This window comes from Canis aureus, chromosome 3 (genome assembly GCF_053574225.1).
Source record: "Canis aureus isolate CA01 chromosome 3, VMU_Caureus_v.1.0, whole genome shotgun sequence".
NCBI classification, from domain to species: Eukaryota; Metazoa; Chordata; class Mammalia; order Carnivora; family Canidae; genus Canis; species Canis aureus.
In genome coordinates this window covers 75859587-75883895 of record NC_135613.1, presented here as the reverse complement: position 1 = coordinate 75883895, position 24309 = coordinate 75859587, and the positions used below count along the sequence as shown (strand labels likewise).

The following is a 24309-nucleotide window of genomic DNA, read 5'->3' as shown; positions in this document are numbered from 1 at the left end:
ACGTTCCTGATGGCAGGAATCATCTGGGGATATTTATTAAAAATATGAATTTCGCAGTCTTATCCCAGTCTCACCAATCAGAATTGCTAGGAGGAGGGTCTAGGAAGTAGCCCAAAAGATCTTTTTTTTTTTTTTTTTTTTTTTTTTTAAGTAGGCTCCACACTGGGCTTGAACTCATGACTCTGAGATCAAGACCTGAACTTAGATAGAGAGTCAGACATTTAACTGATGGAGCCACCCAGGCACCTCCAAAAGATTCCTCTATCGCCATGACTAGATCAGTGTCTCTCAAACTGGAATGATTGTGAGAATCACCTGGGGATTTGGCTAAACTTGTAGATACTGGTTTTGTAGGTCCGGAGCAGGGCTTGAGAGTCTCCATATTCCCACGCAATGTCAATGCCGCTGATCTGAGAACCATATTTTTAATACAATGGTCCAAACCAAGGCTTACTTGTCCCAGACAGGTAGGTAACAACACCTGGCCCTTCTTAGCAGCTTTTGTCTGTTACCACCTGAGGACCACGTTCCTGGCTCCTTTCCACACTCACCAACAGATGGCAGCAGATCTAAAAGTCATCTTCCACAGAACTGCAGATTCCATCCGCTCTGGACTTCCTATAGGCCTTAGAGAACACCCTTTATTCACTCTTCCAAGATACACAAGTGGATCAGGTCAGCACAGAAAAGCATCCCTTGAGTACTTCAGTACAGCGAGGGCGAGTGCTCCCTCTGCTAGGCTCTTATACCATATACTGTCTGTACTAGTCACTGGACACTTAAGATATGTTTTGCCTTACTCTAGTTATTAGATTGTCGTGCATGGTCCTTCAATTTTTCACACGTATTAATATTGTCTCCACAAGCTCTCAGCGGCCAGGGATCAACTACGATCCTTTATCTTCTTAACCTTGACTGGCAGTTTGCTCATAATATTGGGAATGAACCAGTGACTGGATCAATCGGCCATCAATGAGATCAAATGCATATCGCATATTTCACTCATTCTTCTCAGGAACAAAGAATGCTTACCAGAAAATGTTAATGGTCTGAAAAAATTCTTTACTTACTTGCACATCTGCATTTGTGACTTCTCCCTTGAGAATCATCTAACACATCACTAGGGAACACTTCTTCTAGCCTGGCAAATAGACACTCCAGGGCTTTCACTTACTTCACCCATGGCAGGATGCATAACACAGTGTCCGCTGGTCACCAGAAGACATGCTGGTTGTTCAAGACAATTGTTGACTTTCCTGTGGCTAACTTAGCATCTTTAGCCAATAAATTCACAACTTCTACTCTTTCTTGCCAGTTAAAATATTTTGGCTGGCTGAGATTCATACATATTTTAGTTAATGTTTGTTTTGTTTTAATGTAGGCTCCATGCCCAGTGTGGAGCCCAATGTGGGGCTTGAACTCACAACCCTGAAATCAAGATCTGAGATCAAGAGTCAGATGCTAAAAAAAAAAAAAAAAAGAGTCAGATGCTTAACCAACCGAGCCACCCAAGCGCTCTTCATGTATACTTTAACTTTGCAGTTTATTATGGATTCACTAGACTCTGTCTATTTTGCAAAATGGCCCAGGAGTCTTGATCATCCTTCTTTTCTAAGCAAACATTTCAGGTTGCTCAGATGTAGGCCCTCCACATTGTTTTCTCCCTAGAAGACTGCTAATAACACCCCTATTTATATCTCCATCCGACTTCCCTTCTGAATATCACATTATTTCCATTTGACTCCCTGACATCTCCACTTTAAGGTCAGTAGAATTTAACATTTCCCAGATGGAATCCTAGATCTCCCCTTACATACCCTCCACCTCAACCAGGGCTGCTCCCCTTCCATTGTTTCCCTTCTTAAAAATGATACTTCTGACCTCCTAGCTGCTCAAGCCAGAAACCTGGTCCTCCTTGACCTTTCCTTCATCTTCCACATCAATCTACTACCAAGACTGGTCAATTCAGCTTCAGAAAGAACTGTTTACTTCTCAGTATCTCCACTGTCAGCCCCCTAATCTAAGCCAACATCATCTCTGGCCTGGATTATTTGTTGATTTTGATTATTATTTTATGTTTTGATCTTTCAATTTGCTCGTTCATTTGTTCATTCAACAACTGGTGGGGTACCCACTCTGTGGAGCATGATAAGTTCAGGAAATACTCATAAACAAACCTGCTACACTAAAGGTATTTATTTTTCCCCTTAAAGATTCTATTTATTTGAGAGAGAGCGAGAGACTGCACAATCAGTGAAGAGGGACAGGAAGAAGGAGAAGCAGACTCCCCACTGTGAGCAGGGAGGCTGACAAGGGGCTCCATCCCAGGACCCTGAGAGCATAATCTGAGCTGAATTCAGACACTTAACTGACAAGCCACCTAGGTGCCCCTACACTAAACGTATTTATAAGGCATAATGACACAAAAGAAGGATATAAGCTCTTGGAGGAAGGGAAAATGTATCAGGGAGCTCTGCAAGGGGAACACAACATTTAAACTGCATTTTGAAAAAATAAACAAACAAACAAACAAATAAACAAATTGCATTTTGGACATTTCAGACAAAAGCCTTCTGGGTGCAGTGGCAGGTAGAAAAGCATGGCACTTTCAGGGCACATCAAGCACAGCCCAGAGCTAGGTGGGTAGATGGCACTGTGACTGGTGGGGTAGGCAGGGGTCAGATAACATGGGGTACTGTAATGAACTGGCCTGTATTCCCCTAAAATTCATAAATGGAAACCCTAACCCCCTATACATCAGAGTGTGACTGTATTTGGAGAGAGCACCTTTAAAGAGGTCATTAAATTAAAACGAGGTCATTAGGGTGGGTCCTCATCCAACTTGAACGGTGCCCTTATAAGAAGAGGATACTGGGACACCCAGAGACACACCAGGAAAGCACATGCACAGAAGAAAGACCACGTGAAGAAACAGTGAGAAGGTGACCATCTGCAATCCAAGGACAGAGGGCTCAGGAGAAACCAAACCTGCCAACACCTGGATCTTGGACTTGCAGCCTCCAGCACCATGAGACAAGACTTTTCCCTTATAAGCCACCCAGCCTGCGGTACTTTGTTACGGCTGCCCTAGCAAATTCATTCTACTGTAAAATTGTTACTCTACGCAACTGAGTTGGGACCTTATCCTAGAGGTAACAGGCAACCAGGGAAGGGGTTAAGCAGGGAAATACTCTTTAGCCACTATCAGTCCCTATATACAATGTGGGAACTATGCCAGGAACTAGAAATACAGTCCAAAGGTTTATCTGCAGAAATGATATTTTACTGAAGGGATGAATAGGAGTTGGCCAGATTTAAAAAAAAAAAAAATGCAGCAAGGCAGAGAACATTCTAGACAAAGACCAGAGCATGTGTGCAGCCCCTAAGACAGGAAGCTCTGGCCACACTGAAGATAAGGACACCAGGTCAGAGTGGCCAGAGCTCGGGGAGAGGATGCAGAGGGATGGGATGGAGGCTAGATCATGCTTCCTAGGCCTCTACAGCAAGGGTGTCCCCTCTCTGGAGAATTTTCCTGGAAATTTCCAGGCCAACTGGAAGGGCCCGCTTGAGGGCAGAAGCTGAAGCCACAGCCTCTGGTTGTTGCCATCTTTCTCTTTCCACCGAGCAGCCAGGGAAGCCCTCCCTGCAGCCCCGGCTGTCTGCCCATCAACGCCAAGGTGACACCACCAAATGCATTTCTTCCCAGCCAGTGCTCCGAGAGACACCAGGATTTGCATTTCAATTTGACTTCTTTCCGATGATTCCAGCCAAAGCTTGGAAATCGCTCCCCCTGTCATTCTCTCCGAGGTCCTGTTTTCCTTTTTTTCCCTCCACCCCTGTGGAGGGCTGTTTTTTTTCCTTGACATCCTGCTCCTCGATGCAGAGAAAAGTCATCCTTAACAGCAGTTTTATTGCCCGGTGATATTAACACAATGAAGGAAATCACTGCTAATTTTTATGAATTATCTCATCATCTGCAACTAATTAACAGCTGCTCCAGGAGAAGGCGATAGGCTTCCCCTCCAAGAGCCTTTACCACTTTACCAAGGCCTCACCCTTGTCCCCTGAGGAGGGTCTTCCTGCTGGGGATGGGCACTTCCTCTCCAACAGGGCCCCCCTCCCCCGCCTCCAGGCAGCTCCCCCAGACCACCCCCCCAGACCCCAGTTCTGCACCCTCCTGCCTGCCCCAGCCTGGGGAGGCAGCACTGGGCTGACAGTCGCCTGCCGCGGTCTCTAGGCAGCCTGTGACGAGGATGATTTAGGTTAGCTGGAAACTTTATTAAAATCCAATCTAAGTGGGCCGCCGCTGTGCTCTGTTCTCATTACCCTCCCTCTCCAAAATCAGGCCTTGGCCTCTGTGCCATGCTGAATGTGTCTATAAAACTGAGCGAACAGGCAGCCAACAGCTAAATGGCACTTAATCAGGGGATAATCTAGACCCAGGTGGACAGTAAATACTTGGAGGGGCAGAAGTAAGAGAGGGAGGGGAGAGAAAGCAAAGGAGGAGGAGGATGGGGAGGTTAATATGCATCTGTTGCAGCCTCCAGAGAGGCAGAGAAGGGAAGCACAGAATCCTGGGCTGCAGGCCCCCTGGAGGCCCACAGCTTGTGACACCTGAGGCCCAGAGAGAGAGGTGCCCGTGACCCTGCAAGGCGGCAGGTGCCACAGCCTGGGACCCATTCTCATCCGGGGCTCCCCTCCCAAGCCCTGGGCCTCTCCATTCCTGCCTCCCCAGCCTGGCTTTGTCCCCTAGAGAGTGCCTCTCTATTCCTCCTCCAACTTGACCTGACCCTGTGAGAATCCGCTCTTGGAGCCCCCTGGCATCTGGCCAAGCCCCAGGCAGCTGCTGGCTGTGTCTGCAGGGATGAAGGGAAGGGCACTGAGAGAGGAGGGTGGAGGGTGACAAGGCCTGAGGTCAGCGCACCCCAGTGCAGGGTGGCACCTCCCGGGCGGCCTCGGGCATCAGAGCCAGGCAGGGCAGGGGGCCTCTGAGATACTGGGCCAAGCATATACCATCAATAAGGGTCAAATGCCCCCCACAGGGTATTCCATTATGACTGGAAGGCTGGAGACTGCATGTTGTGATGACAGGGAGGATGAGGCACAGAGAGGGCACTCTCCTGAAATCCCCCTCTCCCCCCACGCCCCCTCCACCCCCCCAGGTCTCTTTCCTCCCTTCCAAACTCTGAGACAGCCAGTTAACAGCCTCCCTCCTCCCCCCAACCAGAATGTTCCAGGCTCTTTGCTGTTCTATTTCGAGATGCATAACTTAGCTCATGTAGTCCCCATTTCCTGCCCCAATGTCCCCATTTTCAAAGCCAGTGGGTATATGGTCCCATGTGGAACAAATATCTCCCCCACAGCAGCCGCGAATTGAGAATGAGTCATTCATCTCCTCATTCATTCCACCGATGTTTGTTTACCACCTGCTATGAGCAAGGCCAGCAGAGTGCAGGTAAAAAGAGAAACCAGTGCCTACAACTCCCATCACTATGTCTTGTGAGTCCCACACACTGTGGAATGGGAGCACGGGAGAGGCAAAAATCCTTGAGATAGAAGGGTGGGGTCATGGGAGGAGCTCATAGGTCAGCAAAGCCTTGAATATGAATAAAATCCCACTGCTCCCGAAAGGTGAGAGGGTGAGGATTCCAGGCAGGGGGAGCAAAGGCCCTAACACCTGAGAGGCAAGAATGTTCTGGAAACCCCTATGTGTCTAGTGGGTGGGAGGCATGCTAGTGAGTGGTTATGGGGCAGGGTATGGGGAGGAGGGAGTGCTAGGGAACAATGCCATCTAGCAAGACTGCAGCCTGACTATAAAGGCTTCACAGACCCTGGGAATAAGTTGGCACTTTCTTCTAGAAAGATAAAACTAGGAAAGAGTCAGGAAGTGAGAAGTGACAGGGAGGATGGCAGGGGCTGGCAGTGGTGGCAGGGAGTGTGGAGAAGTTCAGTGAGCCACGCTCTCCCCGTGAGGCAGGTCTTGCTCTCCTCAGACGTCTGAGTGGGGATGCCTTGGCTTTGGATCCTGGTGCATCAGGGCCTGAACCACCCAAGACCCTGCCACCTGCCACGTGCCACCATCCTGGCTGTCAGAGCCCATAGATTGGTGGGGGGGGGGGGGGGGCGGGGTCTGAGTTAACTTCCACTCAGCATCCTGAATGTTGCATTCCCTGCCTCTCCCCAAGGGGCCTCCCAGGTAGGATGTGTTAGGTAGGCAGCCTGTGCCCGCCCGGTGTAAAGGTGTAAAGCACCATGGGAGAGCACAGGGGAGCCATAAATTCCGGTCTCCAGGGACCAGAAGTTTACCATTATCTTCCTGAGCTGTTTACTCAAAAAAGTTAAGCTTAGTCAAAAGAGGAGAAGGGCCCTGCTTTTGAAGTTGGGCAGATGAAATAAGGAGCATATAGTCTCCAGAGGTGGATGGGGCTCCAGCCTCATGCCAGCTGTGTGACCTTGGCTAAGTCGTTTAACATCTCTGAGCCTCAGCTATCTCATCTGTAAAACGGACATGATGATAGGATTAAATAATTTTGAACAGCACAGTCCCTGGCATGTAATACATACTCAATAATCGTTGCTATTATTGTAAGGCTAGATGTTTCTGGCCCTCAAAGGCCCAAATCTCACCCTAAACTCTTCTTTCCCTTTCAGCATGTTCCTTCTCACTCCCCTCCCCACGCCCTTTACCTCAAAGGGTTGCCCCATTTTATAAAAACTCCTGGTGGGGGGATCCCTGGGTGGCTCAGTGGTTTGGCGCCTGCCTTCGGTCCAGGGCCTGATCCTGCAGACCCAGGATCAAGTCCCATGTCGGGCTCCCTGCGTGAGGCCTGCTTCTGCTTCTCCCTCTGCCTGTGTCTCTGCACCTCTCTCTCTCATGAATAAATAAATAAAAAATCATAAAAAAAAACTCCTGGTGGGACCCCCCATCTGGTCTTTAGGGCCACCTGTCACGCCACCTTCTCTACTCCTACCCCTAGGGCCCTGTGATTACACAGCAAGGACTCCCTGGGCCCCTTTCCTTGGTGCCTTCCAGGAAAAGCAGCACCCGGTACATTTAACAGGGCTGAATAAATAGCAATAATAATATATGTTCAGCCATTAGCCGCATAAGTAATCAAAGATCACTGCCATATGATTCCTGGTTAAACATCATTTGGAATCTAATAAATAAGTGGCTATAAATAAAGGCAGCATGCAGACTCGTCCCCTCTGAGCGGTGCAGCCTCTGCTCTTATTTTTAGCCTAAAGGTGCCTTCTGCGCTACTCCTATGGTTCCATTTCAACTTAATTTCTCTCTCCCAAATGTCTGAAAAGGAAGCCTGCAAGGGTAGGACAACGAGGAGGGTTCGAGGGCAGCCTCTGCCTTCTGCTTAAGGAAACTGAAGTGTCCCAGGGGTCTTGGGAGGACAGACCTCATTTGTGCCTTCCTCCCATGCCTCTCCCTGGGGTTCCATGGCAGGGGGCAAGAAAAGGGAAGTGCCTGGGGACACCTGGGTGGCTCAGCAGTTGAGTGTCTGCCTTCAGCTCAGGGTGTGATCCTGGGGTCCTGGGATGAAGTTTCACAACAGGATCCCCAGAGGGAGCCTGCTTTTCCCTCAGCCTATGTCTCTGCCTCTCTCTGTCTCTCTCATGAACAAATAAATAAAATATTTAAAAACAAACAAACAAACAAACGGGAGGTGCCTGGTGTGGAGGACAGAGTACAGGGTCGCAGCCAGAAAATTCTGGGTTCAAATCCAGAGTCTTCCAGGTCCTGCATGAGTGACCCTAGTCTCTCCATGCCTCAGTTTCCATCCCTTAACTACCAGACATTATCAACCCCACCTCTGGAGACTGTTGCAAGACATAAAGCACATAAGCTATAGGAAGTGATAGGCACACTTTGGGTGCTCAGTAAACATGAATGCCATTCCATCCCCTGTGATAAGGCCCTTTAAAAGGCCGGTCCACCACAATTCCATTAAGCCCACTCTAGATGGAAGCAGGGGATACATCAAGAAAGGCAAAAGAAGCCCAAAATGCCAACATGCCCCTGGTCCCTGGATCACCACCATCCCCACTGGACATACAGGACAGAAAATGTTTTGTTAATGTTCTAAATATGGAAAGGCACAACTCCCAGACATAAAGGAACTATAGGGAAGCTCAAAACCTGTCCCTCCAGCTTCCTGTATGTCCCACAGAGGCTAGCCCACTGCAGGGCACCGTCAGCATTCAGTAAGGACTAGGAGATGGAGGGACAGGTTGCACCAGCTTCCAGGTCTCCTAATTCCCTGCTCAGAGCAGTACCTTCCTACATCGTGTTGCTCCTCAAAGCAACTAGAGATCTGTCCCCTTCTGGAAGGATGACAGGCAGAGTAAGAGACAGTCTGCTGAGACTCTGGGGGGACGTTATTCTCTCTGGGCCCTGTGGCAGAAAATAAACACATCACTCCAAGGCAGGCCCCGCAAAGCCCATGTGACACGGCCCCAGGTAACACTCAGCTGGTAGGTTACTCCTTTAGAATCCTGACACCTTAAATCAACATGATGAAGGGCTTCCTGTTACACCGTCTCTTCCCGGCTCGCTCTCCCCATGTGGTACAATCTCAGTCACAGTCATATGGCTGTCCTATGCGGTTCCCTCTACCCATCAAGGAAACGCAGTGGCTTTGGTGCTCCAGGCTGCCCAGTTCTCATGCAAATGGTTGACTGTAACAGCAGTCAGGCAGCTCAGGCCAAGGATTGCACTGGGGACAGTTTCCAAGGGCAGGCACATCCCCCTGCACCAGGCACTGCTCACGAGAAGGCTTTCAAGGGGGCTCAGCCTCTCATCTTGGGGGCCATCCAAACAGAGGAGCAGGATAATGGCCCCCCCCAAAGACATCTACCTCCTACTCCCCAGAACTGGGAATGTGTTACCCTTCCATGGCAAAAGGGACTCTGCAGATGTGATTAAGGTTACAACCCCTGAGATGGGGGAGATTATCCTGGATGATCCCAGTAGGCTCAATGTAATCTCATGAGTTCTTAAAAATCAGAGAGCCTTTCTTGGCCCCCAAAGACGTCCACCTCCTACTCCCTGGAACCTGGGAACACACTACCTTCCATGGCAAAGGGGACTCTGCAGATGTGATTAAGGTTACAGACCCTGAGGTGGGGGGAGATTATCCTGGTTGATCCCAGTAGGCTCAGTATAATCTCATGAGTTCTTAAAATCAGAGAGCCTTGCCTGACTGAGCTGCCATGTGAAAATGACTTGACCCTCAGCTCTGAGGATGGAGGAAGGGGGCCACGAGCCAAGGGATATAGCAGACTCCAGAAGCTGAGAACAGCCTTAGCTGACAGCCAGCAATAAAACGGAAACCTTGATTTTATAACTGCAAAGTACTGAATTCTGCCAAAAACTCAAATGAGCAGGAAGCAGATTTTCCCCTAGAGCCTCCAAAAAGGATACAGCTCTACCGACATCATAGTCCAGCAAGAGCTATGTTGGACATCAGAATTACAGACCATAAGATAATGAATGTTTCTTGGTGGAGCCACTAAATACATAGTAATTTGTTATGGCAGCAACAGAAAACTTGAGCAGTAATAATTATGATTATTAACTATGGTAATAATAATTAATAGAACTACTGATAACTATTATTTATTGACCTATTAATTATCTGGCACCATGCTAGCCATTTTGCATATGTTATCATACATAAACCTCAACAATCATCCAGGGTAAGTAGTATTACTCCCCTTTTATAGGAGAAAACAGATGCCAAGTAGTTTGTCCAAGGTCACATGCTGAAACTATAATTCAATTCCAACTTTATTTGTCAATAAAGCCCATCCCCAATCCCACTACCCTAAGACAACATCCAAAATCATGCTTGCCACAATGTTGAACAAATTGCTGCTATTTTTATAGTATAATATTACTTCTTTTTAAAGAAACAAAAGGAAATGAGCTCATGTTTATTAAATATTACTAGGTGCACACACTGTGTACAGAACTTTACATATCTCTCAATTAATACAATAACCTCCTATGGTACACTGTTATCTCCAGTGTACAGATGGGAAATTGAGTGCAAGAAAGGTTGAGTAATTTGCCTAAAGGAATATGGCCAGGAAGGGAGATTCATACCCATGAATTTTTAATCCAAGGCCGACTTGTTCCCTAGTGCCCAAGATAGGAAGACTCAAATGTGAACTCCAAGCTCCCCCAGGTGACCGCCCTCCTGGCTTCCCACTAAGAGAGGCACCAGCTGGTGACCCAAAAGGGAGGTCCCCAACCCAGGCTGGAACCACAAGCCAACAGCAGCTGCCCTCCCAGAGACTGTGGCCCTACCTGCCCTGTTCAAGCCTGCCCAGGAGCCAATATTCCTCTCCTGGCAGATAAGGAAGAAGCTAATTAAGTATAAGGAGAGCTCCCATAGAAGGGATCCCCAAATACCTCCTCTCATCTCCACCAATACCACTTATGTCCACTTAACAACCTTAATTCCTCTGACGCTTCTGGCTTTCCAAACTGGCTCTGAAGGGGAGATTCATATTCAACCACTGTTTCCAGGTAAAGGTCCTTTTAGGTTCAGAAAGTGCCAGGAGAATTCCTTACCGATGGCCTTCGGAGAGCTCACCCTCTTGCCCAGTCTGTTGACCCGAGACTTCCGGGTGGCTGCCCAGAGCTCTGGGGCCACCCAGTGCAAGTCTACTCCCATACGAAGGGGTGGCTGATGCTGCTCTGGAACAACTCCTTAGCAGAGCTTCCTGCTGAGGCCCCCGGGGCTGTATGCTTCCCTTTTCTGTCATCTTGGGGAAAATCCCTGTTCTGTCATCTGTGAGCTGAAAGCTCAAAGTCTCATGTTGTTAGATCCCTGCCACTGGGGGGAATTTATGAGTGTTGCCAGCAAAGTGGCATTCCCTCCCCTGCCTGTGTCACTCCCTGCTTGAAAGACCATGCACTAGAAAGGATGGGGAAAAAGCACTTCTTGGGAGAAGCCACAGGGGTCACAACGTAATAAATCTCCAGCGCCGGGCTCTTTAACACAGGTTAAAGATGCCCCAGTGTCACCTACAGCAGGTGACACTGGGGCATCCTGCTGCAAGGCACTCAAAGAGTGCCATCGGCTCTGGGTGCCGAGAGCAAAGCCCATCATGGGAAGAGCCAAAGGGGGGAAGGGAGGATTTCACAGGCATAGGTGGGACCTAGATGGGCTTTCCTTAACTTAAAGAGTGGTCAGCCAGGGCTTGGTAGGAATGGGTCCAACAGGGGCTTTGAACCCACAGACCAGACCCCACCAGGCTGGAGCAGGTGCTTGTGTTCAGTTGGAAGCAGTTAAGGGGGAGGGCTTGCCTCTGATTTGGGGGCCACATACTAACTGGGAAGAAGAAAAGAGAAAACCCATTTGGAGGAGGGTTCTCAGGATGCTGAGAAGAAAGGAACAAAGGCGCTGATGATGAATCTCTGGAAGAAAGGAGACACCAGGAGCTGTGAAATGATGGCATCTTGGATTTCAGAGATGCCATCACTGGGAAGAGCAGAGACCTGCTCTGCACGCTCTTCAGGGACAGCTAGGCCTAGGACAGTAGCTGGAAAGCACAGATAGACAGACCTGGGCTTCAGAGAAAGAAAAACCAATAGTCGGCATTATTCAAAGTGGAATGGGTTGTACCAGGGTCCCTGCCACCATCAAGATTTTATGAATCGAAGTACAAACAGACAGGCGGAGTAGAGCACCGGGAGCATCTGCTGGCAGACAACAGGCAGGTACCCTGGCCAACACTGGCAGCCCCAGGAAAAAGCTGGAAGCAGGTGGCAGGGCCACAGCTGGGAGCATGGATCCAGATTCAGGCCTCCAGGCTCTCGGAAGATGGAGACAAGCAAGGCCTGACCACAGAGGCACAGGGAAGCTTGGGCGCAGTCAGAATAACAGACGGAGGCTCAGACTTGCTGACAACACAGAACCTTGGGCATTGCAGTGGCAGCCAGGTGGGGGATGATCACAAGTCAACAGCCTGCTGTTTGGATGTAAGGGGACGAAGACCAGCAGCAAGGTTCATTGTGATGCTGAGTCATTAACTGCTGGCGTGGACTTCCTCAGAATAGGATCAAGATTGGCCCCAGAACCTGGTGTTTGCTGCAGGGACCAGAGAACATAGGGACAGGGAGCCAGCAGGGCCTGCTGCACCCTCCCTAGCAAGGAGCACTTGTTCAGACCCGCTTCTGTGCCAAGGGAGATCATCACAGTCTCTGGCTTCTAATGGCTTGCAAATCTGAAGCTCCGCTGGGACCTCCTTTGGGGCTGCATCATTCATCTGCCCAGTAGATATTCAGTGAGTACTTTCTATAATACACCAAGCACTGTCTGATGTGCCAGGGAAACAGCAGAGTACAAAACCAAGGGCTTTTCCTGATGGGAGAGGACTCAGAGAGAAACAACTAGGATCAGTTTGTCAGGGGGTGGTTAGAGCTCTAGAAAAAAATCAAGCAAGCAAGGGGTTGGGGAGGGGATGTTGTGGGGCAGGGCATGGCCTGCGGGAGGTGACAGAGTGGACCATGCAGGTATCTAGGTGAGGAGTGTGCTAGGCAGAGAGCACAGCAAGTGCAAAAGCCCTGTGGTGACAGCGTACTTGGCATGTCTGAGGAAAAGCCAGGAAACTGGTGGGGTCAGGGTTGGTGTGGAGCGGGCACGAGGCAGAGCGGTAAGGGAGGGGATGGAAAGGTGACACAACAGTGGGGCAGACCATGGAGGGTCTTGTGGGACACCATAGGGGTGTTTTCTTTTACTCTGAGACAAGAGGGCACTGGGGAGGTGAACTGACATGATTCAACTCACATTTTGAAATAATCATTCTTGCTGCCACTTTGAGGAACAAAAGTGATTGAGTGAGCGGGAGCAGAGAAACCAGGTGCAAGATAATACTGCCTTGGACAGGAAAGAAACTGTGAAGTGGTAAGAAGTGGCTGGGCTCTGGGTATGGCTGGGAGGTAGAGCAAATAGGATTTTCAGGTGGAGAGTCTGTGGGATGTCAGAGAAAGACAGGATCAAGTGTGACTCCAAAGGCTGGCATCTGAGTCCAAATAGATGGAATGGCATTCCCATTTATGAACTGGGGGAGACAGTAGGAGCAGCAGGCACGGAGGGAGACAGCCACACCTGGATTTTGGATATGAAACACTGGAGTCACTCTCAGACATCCACGTGGGGATGGTGAGTAGGCGCAGAAGCCTGGCGTTATGGGAGAGGTTGGAGCTGGAGATGAGAGGAGATGAGCCATAAGCACGTAAAGCCCTGAGACCGAATGACATCACTAAGGAGTGGGTGTGGAGAGAGGTGTATAAGGATAGAACCCTGGGGCGCCTCCGTATCCAGAGGTCAGGGAGAGGAGGAGGAAGCAGCAGAGGAGGCTGGGAGGGAGCAGCCAGTGGGGCAGGGCAAGAAGCAAAATGGAACATAACCAGACGCCCAGAGAGAGAAATGTTTCAAGGGACAGGGAGTGCGAGGCTATGTCAATGCTGCTGGTAAGTTGAGGCCTGAGGACCGACAACCCGGATGCAGCCCAGCAGGCATCACAGCTGGGGCAACGTTCTGACAGGAGGGAGTCCTACTGATAGGACGAGAGAGGACAGGGAATGGAGACAGCTTTGAGCAGAGTTTGTGTGTAAAGGGAAGGAGAGAAACAGGGGGTTTGCTGAAGAGGGATGTGGGGCTGGGGACGTTTTTAAGACGGGAGACCTTTCAGATCCCTTAGCCAGGACCTGGGACCATCACCCCAATGTGAAAAAAAGCCCACGCCGAGGGTAGAGAAGACAGAGTTCCATCTCTCAGGAAGCTCTTAGGCTTATAGGGTAGATGGAATTCAAATAAGGAACAGGTGGGCATGCATCAATGAACGCGGCGCAATGCATGCACAAACATGCACACGACTTGCACTCTGAGGATTCTGGAAGCAAGAGCTTTCCCAATCAGGTGCGGAGTCTCAGCTCCCAGACAGAGATGAATTTAAAGCAGGGTTTAGAAAAAAAGAGGAAAGAGAGCATTTGGTGGAGGAAGGCAGAAGGGGGCCCCGGGGAGGGGACAGAGACAGGGTTGACCCATAAGTGCTCCTCAAAATCACAGCTATCATTCTCGCGGCACTTCCTACATGCCTGCTGCGGATCTAAGGGCTCTCTCTGTGGTGACGTATTGAACTCCCATGAAAGCCTGAGGTGGGGACTGCTGTTACCTCACGTTATGGATAAAGAAATTAAAGCACGGAGAAATCAAGTTCTTGCCTGAGATCATACGACTAATAAAGAGTGGAGCTCAGATTCAAACCCGGGCCGTCTGGCTAGAGCCCATGCTCTGACATCAACCCCTACACGATGCTGGAGCTTTCCAGGGCCAAGCCCAGTGCTACCCAGAACAAATGGGTTTTTATTCTTTCCCTCTAGACGCCGATCAGCTTGGAATCAGCCATGGAAGACACCTGGGAAAGTCTGGGTGGAAGGGGCCGAGAGGAGGAGACGCCTGAAGGACCCTCTCCCGGGCCGCCACAGATGGCCACTCATCCCCGGGAGGAACACAGACAGAATGAGGGGATCTGAGAGGATGTGGCTAATGTCTGCCCCTGCAGTAGAGAGTTTCAGAATGGTGAACCTCTCGTCTGAGAAGGGTTCTGCTAATAGAATCTCAACTCTAGAAAGCCCCAATCAGGGCTGAAATGCCTCCTGAGTCCAGCATGGTGGTACATCTGCCTGGGCGTGCCAACAGAGGTACATGCTGAGCCTCCACTGGTCTGGGCTCTCTTCCTTCTCCACAACCCTCTTCATCAGTGTGGGCTTTGACAGGCCTCACCAAGCCCATCACCATGATAGCTGGGCCCCATGACTCAGCTCGATGGGAAGAAACACGCAAGGAGACACAGGGGTGCTCACTGTCCAGTGCTCCCCAGCAGCCGAGGGTCAGGCCCCGTCAAGGAGATATGGAGCCAAGCCACAAGGCTGGGTGTGGGACGTGTGGGCTCTCATGGTGCACGCAGGTGTATCCCACCCACTCAAGCTCACTCACACAAACACTCAGGCCCTCGGGTGAGGTCCAGCAGCAGCTCCCACCATCACCCGTGCTCCCCTAACTCCCCTATCAGTGGCCACAGGGAGAAAGGAAACACACAGACAGGTCTACACTGACAAGTAAAAAGAATCAGTACGGCTTCATGTCTTATCTGGCTCGCCCAAGCAACTGGGGCCAAATGGGGTCAGGGCTTAAGTTAAGCAGATGGCTGCCTCCATTCTAAAACCTTATTAACGGTTGTTAATGAGGACACAGGATAATGGAATGTCTCCCTCTGTGAGTATAAGAACAGACCAAAGGCCAAAGTCTCCTCTCACAGAATCCCAGGTTCAAAGTGGCCTCAGTGGTAACAGGTCCAACCCCCCACCTTTGAGGCTGGAATCCCTGTCCAACCTAATCTGTGGCCACCTCCAGCTGTGGGTGCCTCAGTCCCCAGAATGGCTCATCCCATCTGTCTCATAAGTTTTTTTTTTTTTTTTTTTTACATCAAATCCAAATTTCTCTCCATGATTTCCACCTTCCCCACACATACCCCAAACCACCACGGGGGAAAGAAAAATAGATCTTGCTAATGAGTCACTCCCCGTTTCAAGACTTCTGTAAACCATCTCACAGGACTGGAGACAGGTTTTTTGGAAGCCTGACGGGATGCCGTTATGGCTGTCCTCTCAGGCCACGTGCATCTCTGCCAGGCGGGGCTTCATCCAACAGAGTAGCAGCTGCCGTCAGACCCCCACACGTGGGGAGGGCCAAAATGAGAGCCCAGGGGAGACCAGGCCACTCTAGCACACGTGAACACAGGCAGTTGCACACCCAAATTAATCTGAAAATCAGCTGTTATCTAGAACTTTTAGTGGGGGAACAATAACCCCATCCTTTTGCTCTGATACACCTGCTCCTGGGACCTTTCCCAATTTCCTCCCAGAGATCATCCACGATATGTTTAAGGAAACACAATGTTTGCTACTGTTACTTGCCTATTCGCTTTAGCTCAGCCGGATTTTGTGAGGCCTTGGGTGTTGGTACACCAACCTCTGGTGGCTTCCAGTCCCACCCATCAAGAATGTACACCAAGAGGCTATTCGGGACTCTGTCACCTTGGCTATGCTCCAACTCTGCCCACCAGAACCCCTCTGCCGCCACCTGGGACGTGTCCTCTCCTCTTCTCTCCTCCCTTTGAGGCCACCGCCACCCTCACCCTGTGGATGAGCCAGGGCAAGTCACAAACTCTGTGAACCTCAGGACCCTCTTCCAGAAGATATCCTTACTCCTACCTGCCTTGCAGGTTGTTAGGGAAATTGAACAAACATGTGTGGAAGAACAAGAGCATGTTACACGCTGCAAACCATGGCACAGATGTCTCCAGGCAGCTGCGGGTCAGGAGCTGTGGCACAGCCAGAGGGGCCCTTTGCTGACTTACTTCACCTTACGGGGACCCTGGTCTTTCTTATCAGTAACCTGAAGCCCACCTGGACCGAAATCAATCCTCACTTCGCAGAAGAGACTATGGCCTGAAGCTGCACTTCACAAAAAGGTTCTGGAAAGGTTGAGAGAGAATTTAAACTTCCTGAAAGCATCCTGTGTGGTGCTCTTAGAAGAAGACAAGCTGCAGGTAAAGGCAAATGATGACATCGTGGGCGGAGCGACCCCACAAAGCACCCTGGCCTGGATGCCTTCTAAACACAGCTAAGGCTCCCTCCTCCCCACTACAGATATGGCAGCAGGGGTGAGGTGGGAAGCAGGGAGAGACAGCCTCGGGCAGGCACATCTGCATGTAGACACGTACACAAACACACATACACACAGGCTTCTTCATTTTTTGGTAAAATATTTACTCTCCGAATTACATACATTGTACACTTATCGTTAAACAACACCGCTTGGTGTTTCTGAGTACCAACCAATATGTGGGAGAGAGAAATCTGAAAACGGACGGGTCAAGCTCAAGACCCAAAAGTTATCCTCAGATCATGCGTCTAGCAAACAGCTGGTAGGCAGTGCTCTGGGGCAGGTGTCGTGGAGACCCAGGAATCCTAGGAATCATAAGAAAGACACAGACCCCCAAAGGTGTTCAGCAGGGGAGAGATCTGTGCCCCAGAAGTCTTTCCATATTCCTGCTCTAGATGACAGATGAAGGGGAAAGTCATCAATTTCTATTTGTCACTAATGTAAAAGACCAATTGATTGCCTATCCGGGTGACTCAATTTGGAAGAACGATGAAAAGTTACGTGGCCATCAAAATTCCATAAATCACGTCATGTGGTAACATCATTAAGGGGAGCCCACTCCTCAAAAAAAAAAGAAAGAAAGAAAGAAAACCCATGGTGAATATTTGGCAAGGCACAGAATTCAGCTGGTAGATCTGGATCTTGGTGTGTCAGATAGATTTAATACACACCAGAACAGTTTGAAAAAAACAACAACAGTGTTTCTACGCTCCCTCCTTACCTCCCCCAGTTCTCTTATAATCTGCATCTTTCTAACATTGTAATGTTCTATGTTTAACGTTCTCCCTACAGGACTTAGAGCTCATTGGGGGAACCAAACAAGTAAAAAATGGTCGTTGTAAAGTGCCTGGGTGTCCTAGTAAGGCAGTGTGTCAAATAAATCCAGGCTCTTGCTGCTTTACCACCCAGGGAAACTTTAAACAAAAAGAGAGGCAATCGCTCCCATAACCTGCGGATGCGTCTGGTGCCACCCACGCTCATCGGGACTTCTGTGCCACCATGAGCAAGCCTCTCAGGTCCCCAGGCCTCAGTTTCCACATCTATCAGGTGGATTTTCTCTGTGGCCTTGGGAAATTGTTTACAGGTAAAGGAACCAATGAAAAGCTAGAGACTACCAAGGCAAAGACTCCATCCGTCAATTCCTTTACCCGGTGGAACACGGTATAGTTAATGTGACGGCTCTGATAATGGGAAATCCCTAAGGTCTCCAGGGTGTACCAGCTGCACTGGAGTAGAGTAGAAAGAGATGGCTTTGGAAACAGGTTCAAATTTCAGTATCTCCGTGACCTTGGAGGAGTTATTTAAACTCCCCGAGCCTTCACCCCTTCATCTTTAACATCAGGTCATTAATTCTGATGTGAGGATTGCCTGATAGACGTGAGATACCCAGCACAGCGCCTAGCAGAGAGGAAGGCCTTTCCGAGTGGGAGGTACTCTGGTGATTACTACTGTGCCCCCATACCCTCAGTGCTTGGCACAGAGCACTCAACAGACACCTGCTGGGTGAACTGAGGAATGGATAACTGAATCACCGTATTTATCCTCTTAGCCAAAATCTGCAGTAGAACCCCATCGGGATCCTCAGCCCATTCTTGTTATCTGTTCTAAATAAGAAAGACAGGGGACACCTGGGTGGCTCAGCGGTTGAGCATCTGCCTCTGGCTCAGGACATGATCCCGGGGTCTTGGGATCGACTCCTGCACTGGGTTCCCCTCGAGGAACTCAAGTCCTGCTTTGCCCTTTGCCTGTGTCTCTCTCTCGCTCTCTCATGAATAAATAAACATATAAATCTAAAAGATAATAATAAAGAAAATAGACAGAAGCACATTTTCTCCTCCTTTTTCTCCTTCCTCTTCCCGTTCTTCCAGTAAGCCTACCTCCTTAAGCATATGCAAGACCAGAAGACAGTACTTTAAAACAAGGATACCAAACATGTTCTTGGGGAACCAGGTCTTGCAAGGGGCCATGGATCCTCCACACATCCCGTTCACTGAGTCTGAGCGATACGTTTGCATACACGAAGTATGTCAGGTGGTCAATCACCCCTGGAGTTCAGAGTCTGGTGGGAAAAATAACTAGAGCACACCCCAGTAGGTGCCGGAATAGGCGTGAAGTACCAGGGAATGGGCAAAGGGGCAGGAAAGAGAGGATTTCTCCCCCAGGAAGGACAGGAAATCCTGAGAAAGGACTTGGCGGAGGAAGAGCTATCTAAGCCTGGGAGAACCGTGATGGAGGAGGAGAGGAAGGGGTAGCAGTGGTAGTAGCTTTCCAAGGAGGAAGAGGAGATGGGAAGAGGAAGAGTAGTGGTAGCAGTTTTCCAGGCTGGGAAGAACAGCTCCAGGCACAGGAGGGGGATGCGTAAAGCCCAGACTAAACCTTCCTGGTATTTTGGGTAACAGTGGTTCAGTGTGGCTGTGACTGGGGCCAAGGAAAGCGTAACAGGAGACAGTCTAGAAAGCTGACAAATACTTATTGAGGCTTCACGTGTTCAGGGCAAGGGTAACATTTGCTAATGTCAGGAACAGGCTGGGGGAAAAAAAAGCACCAGCGACAACCCTGCTGATGGCGAATCTGCTTCCCCAGTGGCCAGGGGAGCCCGCTGGTGGGCGGCGAAGCAAGCAGTGCAAGAGGAGTCAAGGAGACAGGGCTCTAGCGTGGGCTGCCACCAGCCCGGCCACCTACTCGCGATGTCCCCTTGGGGCCTCCTTCCTCATGTGTGAAATAAGCTGCGTGGGGAATGGGAACCTCAGAATCCTTTAGGGCTCTGAGATAGGATGCTGATCCCTCAGAGTAATAAAGGGCAGGGGGAGAGATGCGGTGGGGTCTTCTCGGAGCATTTATTAACTGTGGATCCCATAGTCATCACTCAGAGAACCCCAAGGGACAGAAGCAAAATCAAAAGACATTTCCAGAAGATAAATGACTGAAGGGGGCTGACATATGTGAGAGAGTTTGGGGAATTTATGTGGGCAGCCTCATAGTCATAAATAAAATCCCTTTCTCTTACCCAAAATCTCATTCAGGGGGTAAACACTGGGCACTGTCACAGACAATTTGGCTGTATCTCCCACCCCGTGCCTCACTTGAATGAAAAACAGCGGTCCCCAGGCAGGGTAATGGGTTTGGCCGCCCCTTTACAAACATCCATATTGTCACGAGCAGACAAGCAGGCTGAGGACGAAGCAGGCGGGACAATTCATCTCTGAGATTCCCCATCCCTTCCTGCAGCCTCGCTCTTACAGCTATGCATCCTGAGGCTGAGGGGTTTGGAAGGAACCCCAGAAAGCACCAAACGCAGGGAGAAGTGAGCCCTGGGAAGGAGGAGGAGCAGCATCCCTCCCCTCCCTCCCCGTGCGCCCCTGGAGGACGCTGGAGACGCCAGCAGCACCAGCGCTGGCCTGGCCCTTCGCACTCAAGGCTGCCTGCTGCCAAGCTCAGCTACTTGTTTTCTTGACCTACTTCTCTTCCCATCCCTACTCCACTCCAGATCCCCTCTGGAGTCCACAGTAATTAGCACCTTTCCGTCCATTAGGTTTGGGAGACTTGAGAAAGCTCCTGGCTCCCAGGATAACCAAGGAGACAGGAAAATGGGTTCTGGCATTGCCGGGCTTGGTTTTCCTTTTCTTTTCTTTCCCTTTGTTGGCTTAACTCTGCTTCCTGGCCTCGGCGGGAGATCAGGCCCGGTTTGACCTTGCCAGCCAGCAGGGCGCCTGGCTGGAACTCGGCTGCAAGTGGCCCGGCGTGAACCAAAACAGAGGGCCAACAGCATCTTGACAGAACCGGACAAGCAATGCTCCAGGAGTGGGTCCGGGGGCAGGAGGGGGTCCCTTTGAAGCCTTCTATTGTCAGCGTAGCAGCCAAGAGAGGGAACTGTCAGCTCCAGTTTCTGCTTCCCTCCCGGGGAACAAGTGTCAGGAGAGCCAAGGCCATGAGGCGCTGCTGTTTCTGGCTCAATCCCTTTCCGCTTCCCATTAGCGACAAATGGAAATTGATGGGTTACCGCTTTATCCACTCATTTAGAGGGGGAGAAAACCTTGCAGCAAACGCTGAATAACTGTAGGCATCTTATAAATTAAGCATCTTAAGGATACGAACCGTTTTGCATTGCTGCTAAGCAGAATTAAATTAGGTTTTGAAGTTTTCGGCAGCAGTGAATGGGGAAGAGGGAGGGAAGATTTTGTTTTTAATTCCTTTTCTCTAAGCATGCGGAGCGGTGAGCCGAGGGCAGGGTGAGGGGAAGAACGAAGTCACCTGTCTGCATTTCTGATTCCAATCAGCCGCTGCTGCATATGCATGGAGAGGTGTGCCCGCAAGTTCACACAGGCAGCCCAGAGACCCGCAGCTCGGCCTCTGGGCCGCGGTGCATGGCCTAGCCAGGGTCTCTGCCTCCGACTTGCCTCTGCCCACCCTCGGCCTCCTGACCACCACCAGCAGGCCGGCCTCCGGGACTCAGGACCCAGCCTGATTGCAACCGGAGGAATTCTACAGCTTTAAGCCAATTCCCTGGGACTTGGCATCGAGATACCTTCCTTCCCAATCAGCTCTAACGCTTTCAGATTCAAATTTAGATTTAGGATCTTGCCTTTGGCAGTACTCACTCCCCCCCACACCTGGCTCCCCACCCCAGTCTAGGAAGAGGGGCACCAGATGGGTACCTGTCTGTAAAACCTGCCTAGGTTTGAGTCCTTCTAGGGCTGTTGCTTAGCCATGCCCCAGGGGTCCTACTGTTCAACCAGCCCTCTTAGGACCAAAGGCCCACCTGCCTAGGCTTCTCAATGCTTTGCACGCCCCCCCCCATCTGTCTTCACTGACCCCCACCCCCATATACATGCAATCCCCCAGTCCCTGATACCCCACATCAGTGTTAGGCTGTCATCTGATGGCCCATATTTCTCCCTGCAGCTGGGGCCGTGTCCCTACAACCCAGGTTAGCAGTGCCTCAGCCTGCCATTAACGAGCCCTGCAGGGTCCTGGGGAAGAAGAGGCACTGGACGTCCCAGGCACTCCCGGATTCCCTGGGGAGCAAGGCCTTGCTCCAGGAACCAGGCTGCTGCTGACAGGGTAGGTAGCCGCACTGCCTGCCCACGCCTAGAGTGGGCACCCCCACAGCAGCAAGGCCGGGGAGAGAGCATGTGTCATCCACGTGGCCTTGAAGCAGCAGTCCGGGAGACACACCAAGTCGAGGGCCCTGCCAAGCAGCCGGCCAGGGGCCCCGAGCGCACTCCCTGACTATCTGAGGCACACTCTCCAGGAAGCCTTCTCGGATTGATCGGAGGAGAGGAGAGGTGATCTCTGCCCTAATTTCCAGCCCTGGATTTAGAACCCCCACGGCCATTCCCATCCTCCTCCTTCACCTGACAGCTGCACCTTAGTGTGCCCGGCTGAGTAAGTCACAGACTGTAACAGGGACGCAGCATCTTTATTCTCACAAGGGGGCAGTGCACCTTCACCCCCAGCCCCGCCAGCCCCTACCACCACTGCGAGCCCAGCTGTACCCAGGGAGGGCACAGGGCAGGACCAGATGTCCCCCGTGGACACCTGGGGTAAGAAGGGGACAGGAGCCAGCTCTGGGCTGCCCCCAGGGTGCCATACGAGCAGCACTTACCGATCCTCAAGGAGTGCGGGCTGCAGGCGACCATCACGAGCCACGCGGGAAGCAGCACCAAAGGCGCCGAGACGCGGGGCATCTTCTATAAATCCTCATGGAGCCCTCTGCTGGTCTGGGCATGACATAACTCTGTGAGAGAGCGGTGGGAGCGCGTGAGTCCTCTGCCCCCAAGAGGTAGCCACCCACCAGGCCCTGTGACCAGAGCTACCAGGCCGAAGCCTCCGTGGGGAGGGGCCCACGGTCCCCTGCAGAGCTGCTAGTAGTGCCTGCGGGAGCACTGCTGGCCAGCTCCGGGCCTCTGCTCTTCCTCCCTAGGCCAGGCCCACAGAAGGCTCAGGTTCTAACTCCCACCCCTCAAATCAAATTGGGGGCACATGGGAGTAACTGTGGCCGAATGATGGAAGGGGCTCCACTGTTTTTAGATCTCTAATCGGGGATGAAAACCTTTATCTGCTCTTAAGAAACAAGAGCCATGAGTGAGCAGAAGAGGAAGAAGTGGCAAGGTGGTGCCACTGCCCAGGGACACGCCACATGTACCCCCTCACTGGGGAGTGACGTGGGGAAGGAGGTGGGTTCAAGTTCTTCTCCTCCACATGCTAGCGAGGTGGACTTCAGGAGGACTTCCCTCCACCACTCAACTCCGTTCCCTCACAGGTAAAATGAGCATGACAACACTCAGGTGGTGGAGCTGAGCTGCGGCCCAAGATAACATGAGGAAAGCAGCTGTGCTCAGCCCTGGCCTAAAGGATGGGCTGGACACCGTCAGTCCCTCCCGGCCCAGATGAGAGAGGTCTATTCTTAGCAAATACTGAGGACAGAACCACACATACCAGGGCATCAGCTGATTTCCACATCTGCCCCTGCTACCTGCTGGAAACTAACCCCTCCCCATCTTCTGTCCACCAAACCCCCTTCCTCCTGAGGCCAATCGACCTCTGATGACAAACCAGAGCCTTGGAGGGGACTGCCTCCCCCCAGCAGTATGGGAGCTGTCCCCTCCCTGAGACCTCTGACACCCTAGGAACAGAGTCTGCACCCCATCAGTGGGTCAGGTGGGGCTGGTAAACACCTGGATATGCTAATCCTGAGTCACCCCTGGTTAGGAAAGTAGTATTAAAATGTTTCCTCCTCCCACCCCCTGGACAGAGAATCCAAAGAAAAATGGGCAAGAGACTAGAACAGACACTCTGCTAGGAACTATGTCCAAAAGCCTATAAACATGTGAAAAGAGTCTCAACTTCCCTGGGCACCAGGAAATGCAATTTGAAACCACAATGAGATACCACTGACCAGGGGCACCTGAGTGGCTCAGCAGTTGAGCATCTGCCTTTGGCTCAGGGCGTGATCCTGGGATCCTGGGATTGAGTCCCACATCGGGCTCCTTGCATGGGACCTGCTTCTCCCTCTGCCTATGTCTCTGCCTCTCTCTCTAAAATGAATAAAATATTTTTTTTTAAAAAGATACTACTATACACCGACCAGAATGACTTTTTTAAAAAAGATTTATTTATTTATTCATGAGAGACATGGGGGGGCGGAGCAGAGACACAGGCAGAGGAAGAAGCAGGCTCCATGCAGGGAGCCCGACGTGGGACTCGATCCCAGGTCTCCAGGATCACGTCCTGGGTTGAAGGCAGCACTAAATCGCTGAGCCATCAGGGCTTCCCAGAATGACTTTTTTAAAAAGACAATATCAAGTGTTGACAAGGACATGGAGCAACTGAACTCTCGTACAGTGTCAACGTGAGCATGAATTGATATAACTGTTTTTGAAAATTGGTCTCTTTGGCCTCAAAACCCAGAGCTTTACATAGATCCTAGGGACCCAGTAACCCCACAATAAGTGTACCTCCAACAGAATGTACAAGTATGTGCTCAGATGCATTAGATGTATCAGAATATTCATAGCAGCACTTTGCATTTCCCCAAACTGGAAACTACCCA

The 24309-nt window shown here is 50.7% G+C and overlaps 1 protein-coding gene across 1 annotated transcript in view; it reads right to left on the bottom strand.

Moving 5' to 3' along the window:
* The window catches only part of GRIK4 (glutamate ionotropic receptor kainate type subunit 4), a 382506-nt gene that overhangs the window by 276394 nt on the left and 81803 nt on the right, over window positions 1-24309 (bottom strand). Inside the window, 1 exon segment of the mRNA XM_077893889.1 lies at window positions 22363-22494. Within this exon segment, the coding sequence (XP_077750015.1) occupies window positions 22363-22444 (82 nt within the window). The 5' untranslated portion in view covers window positions 22445-22494.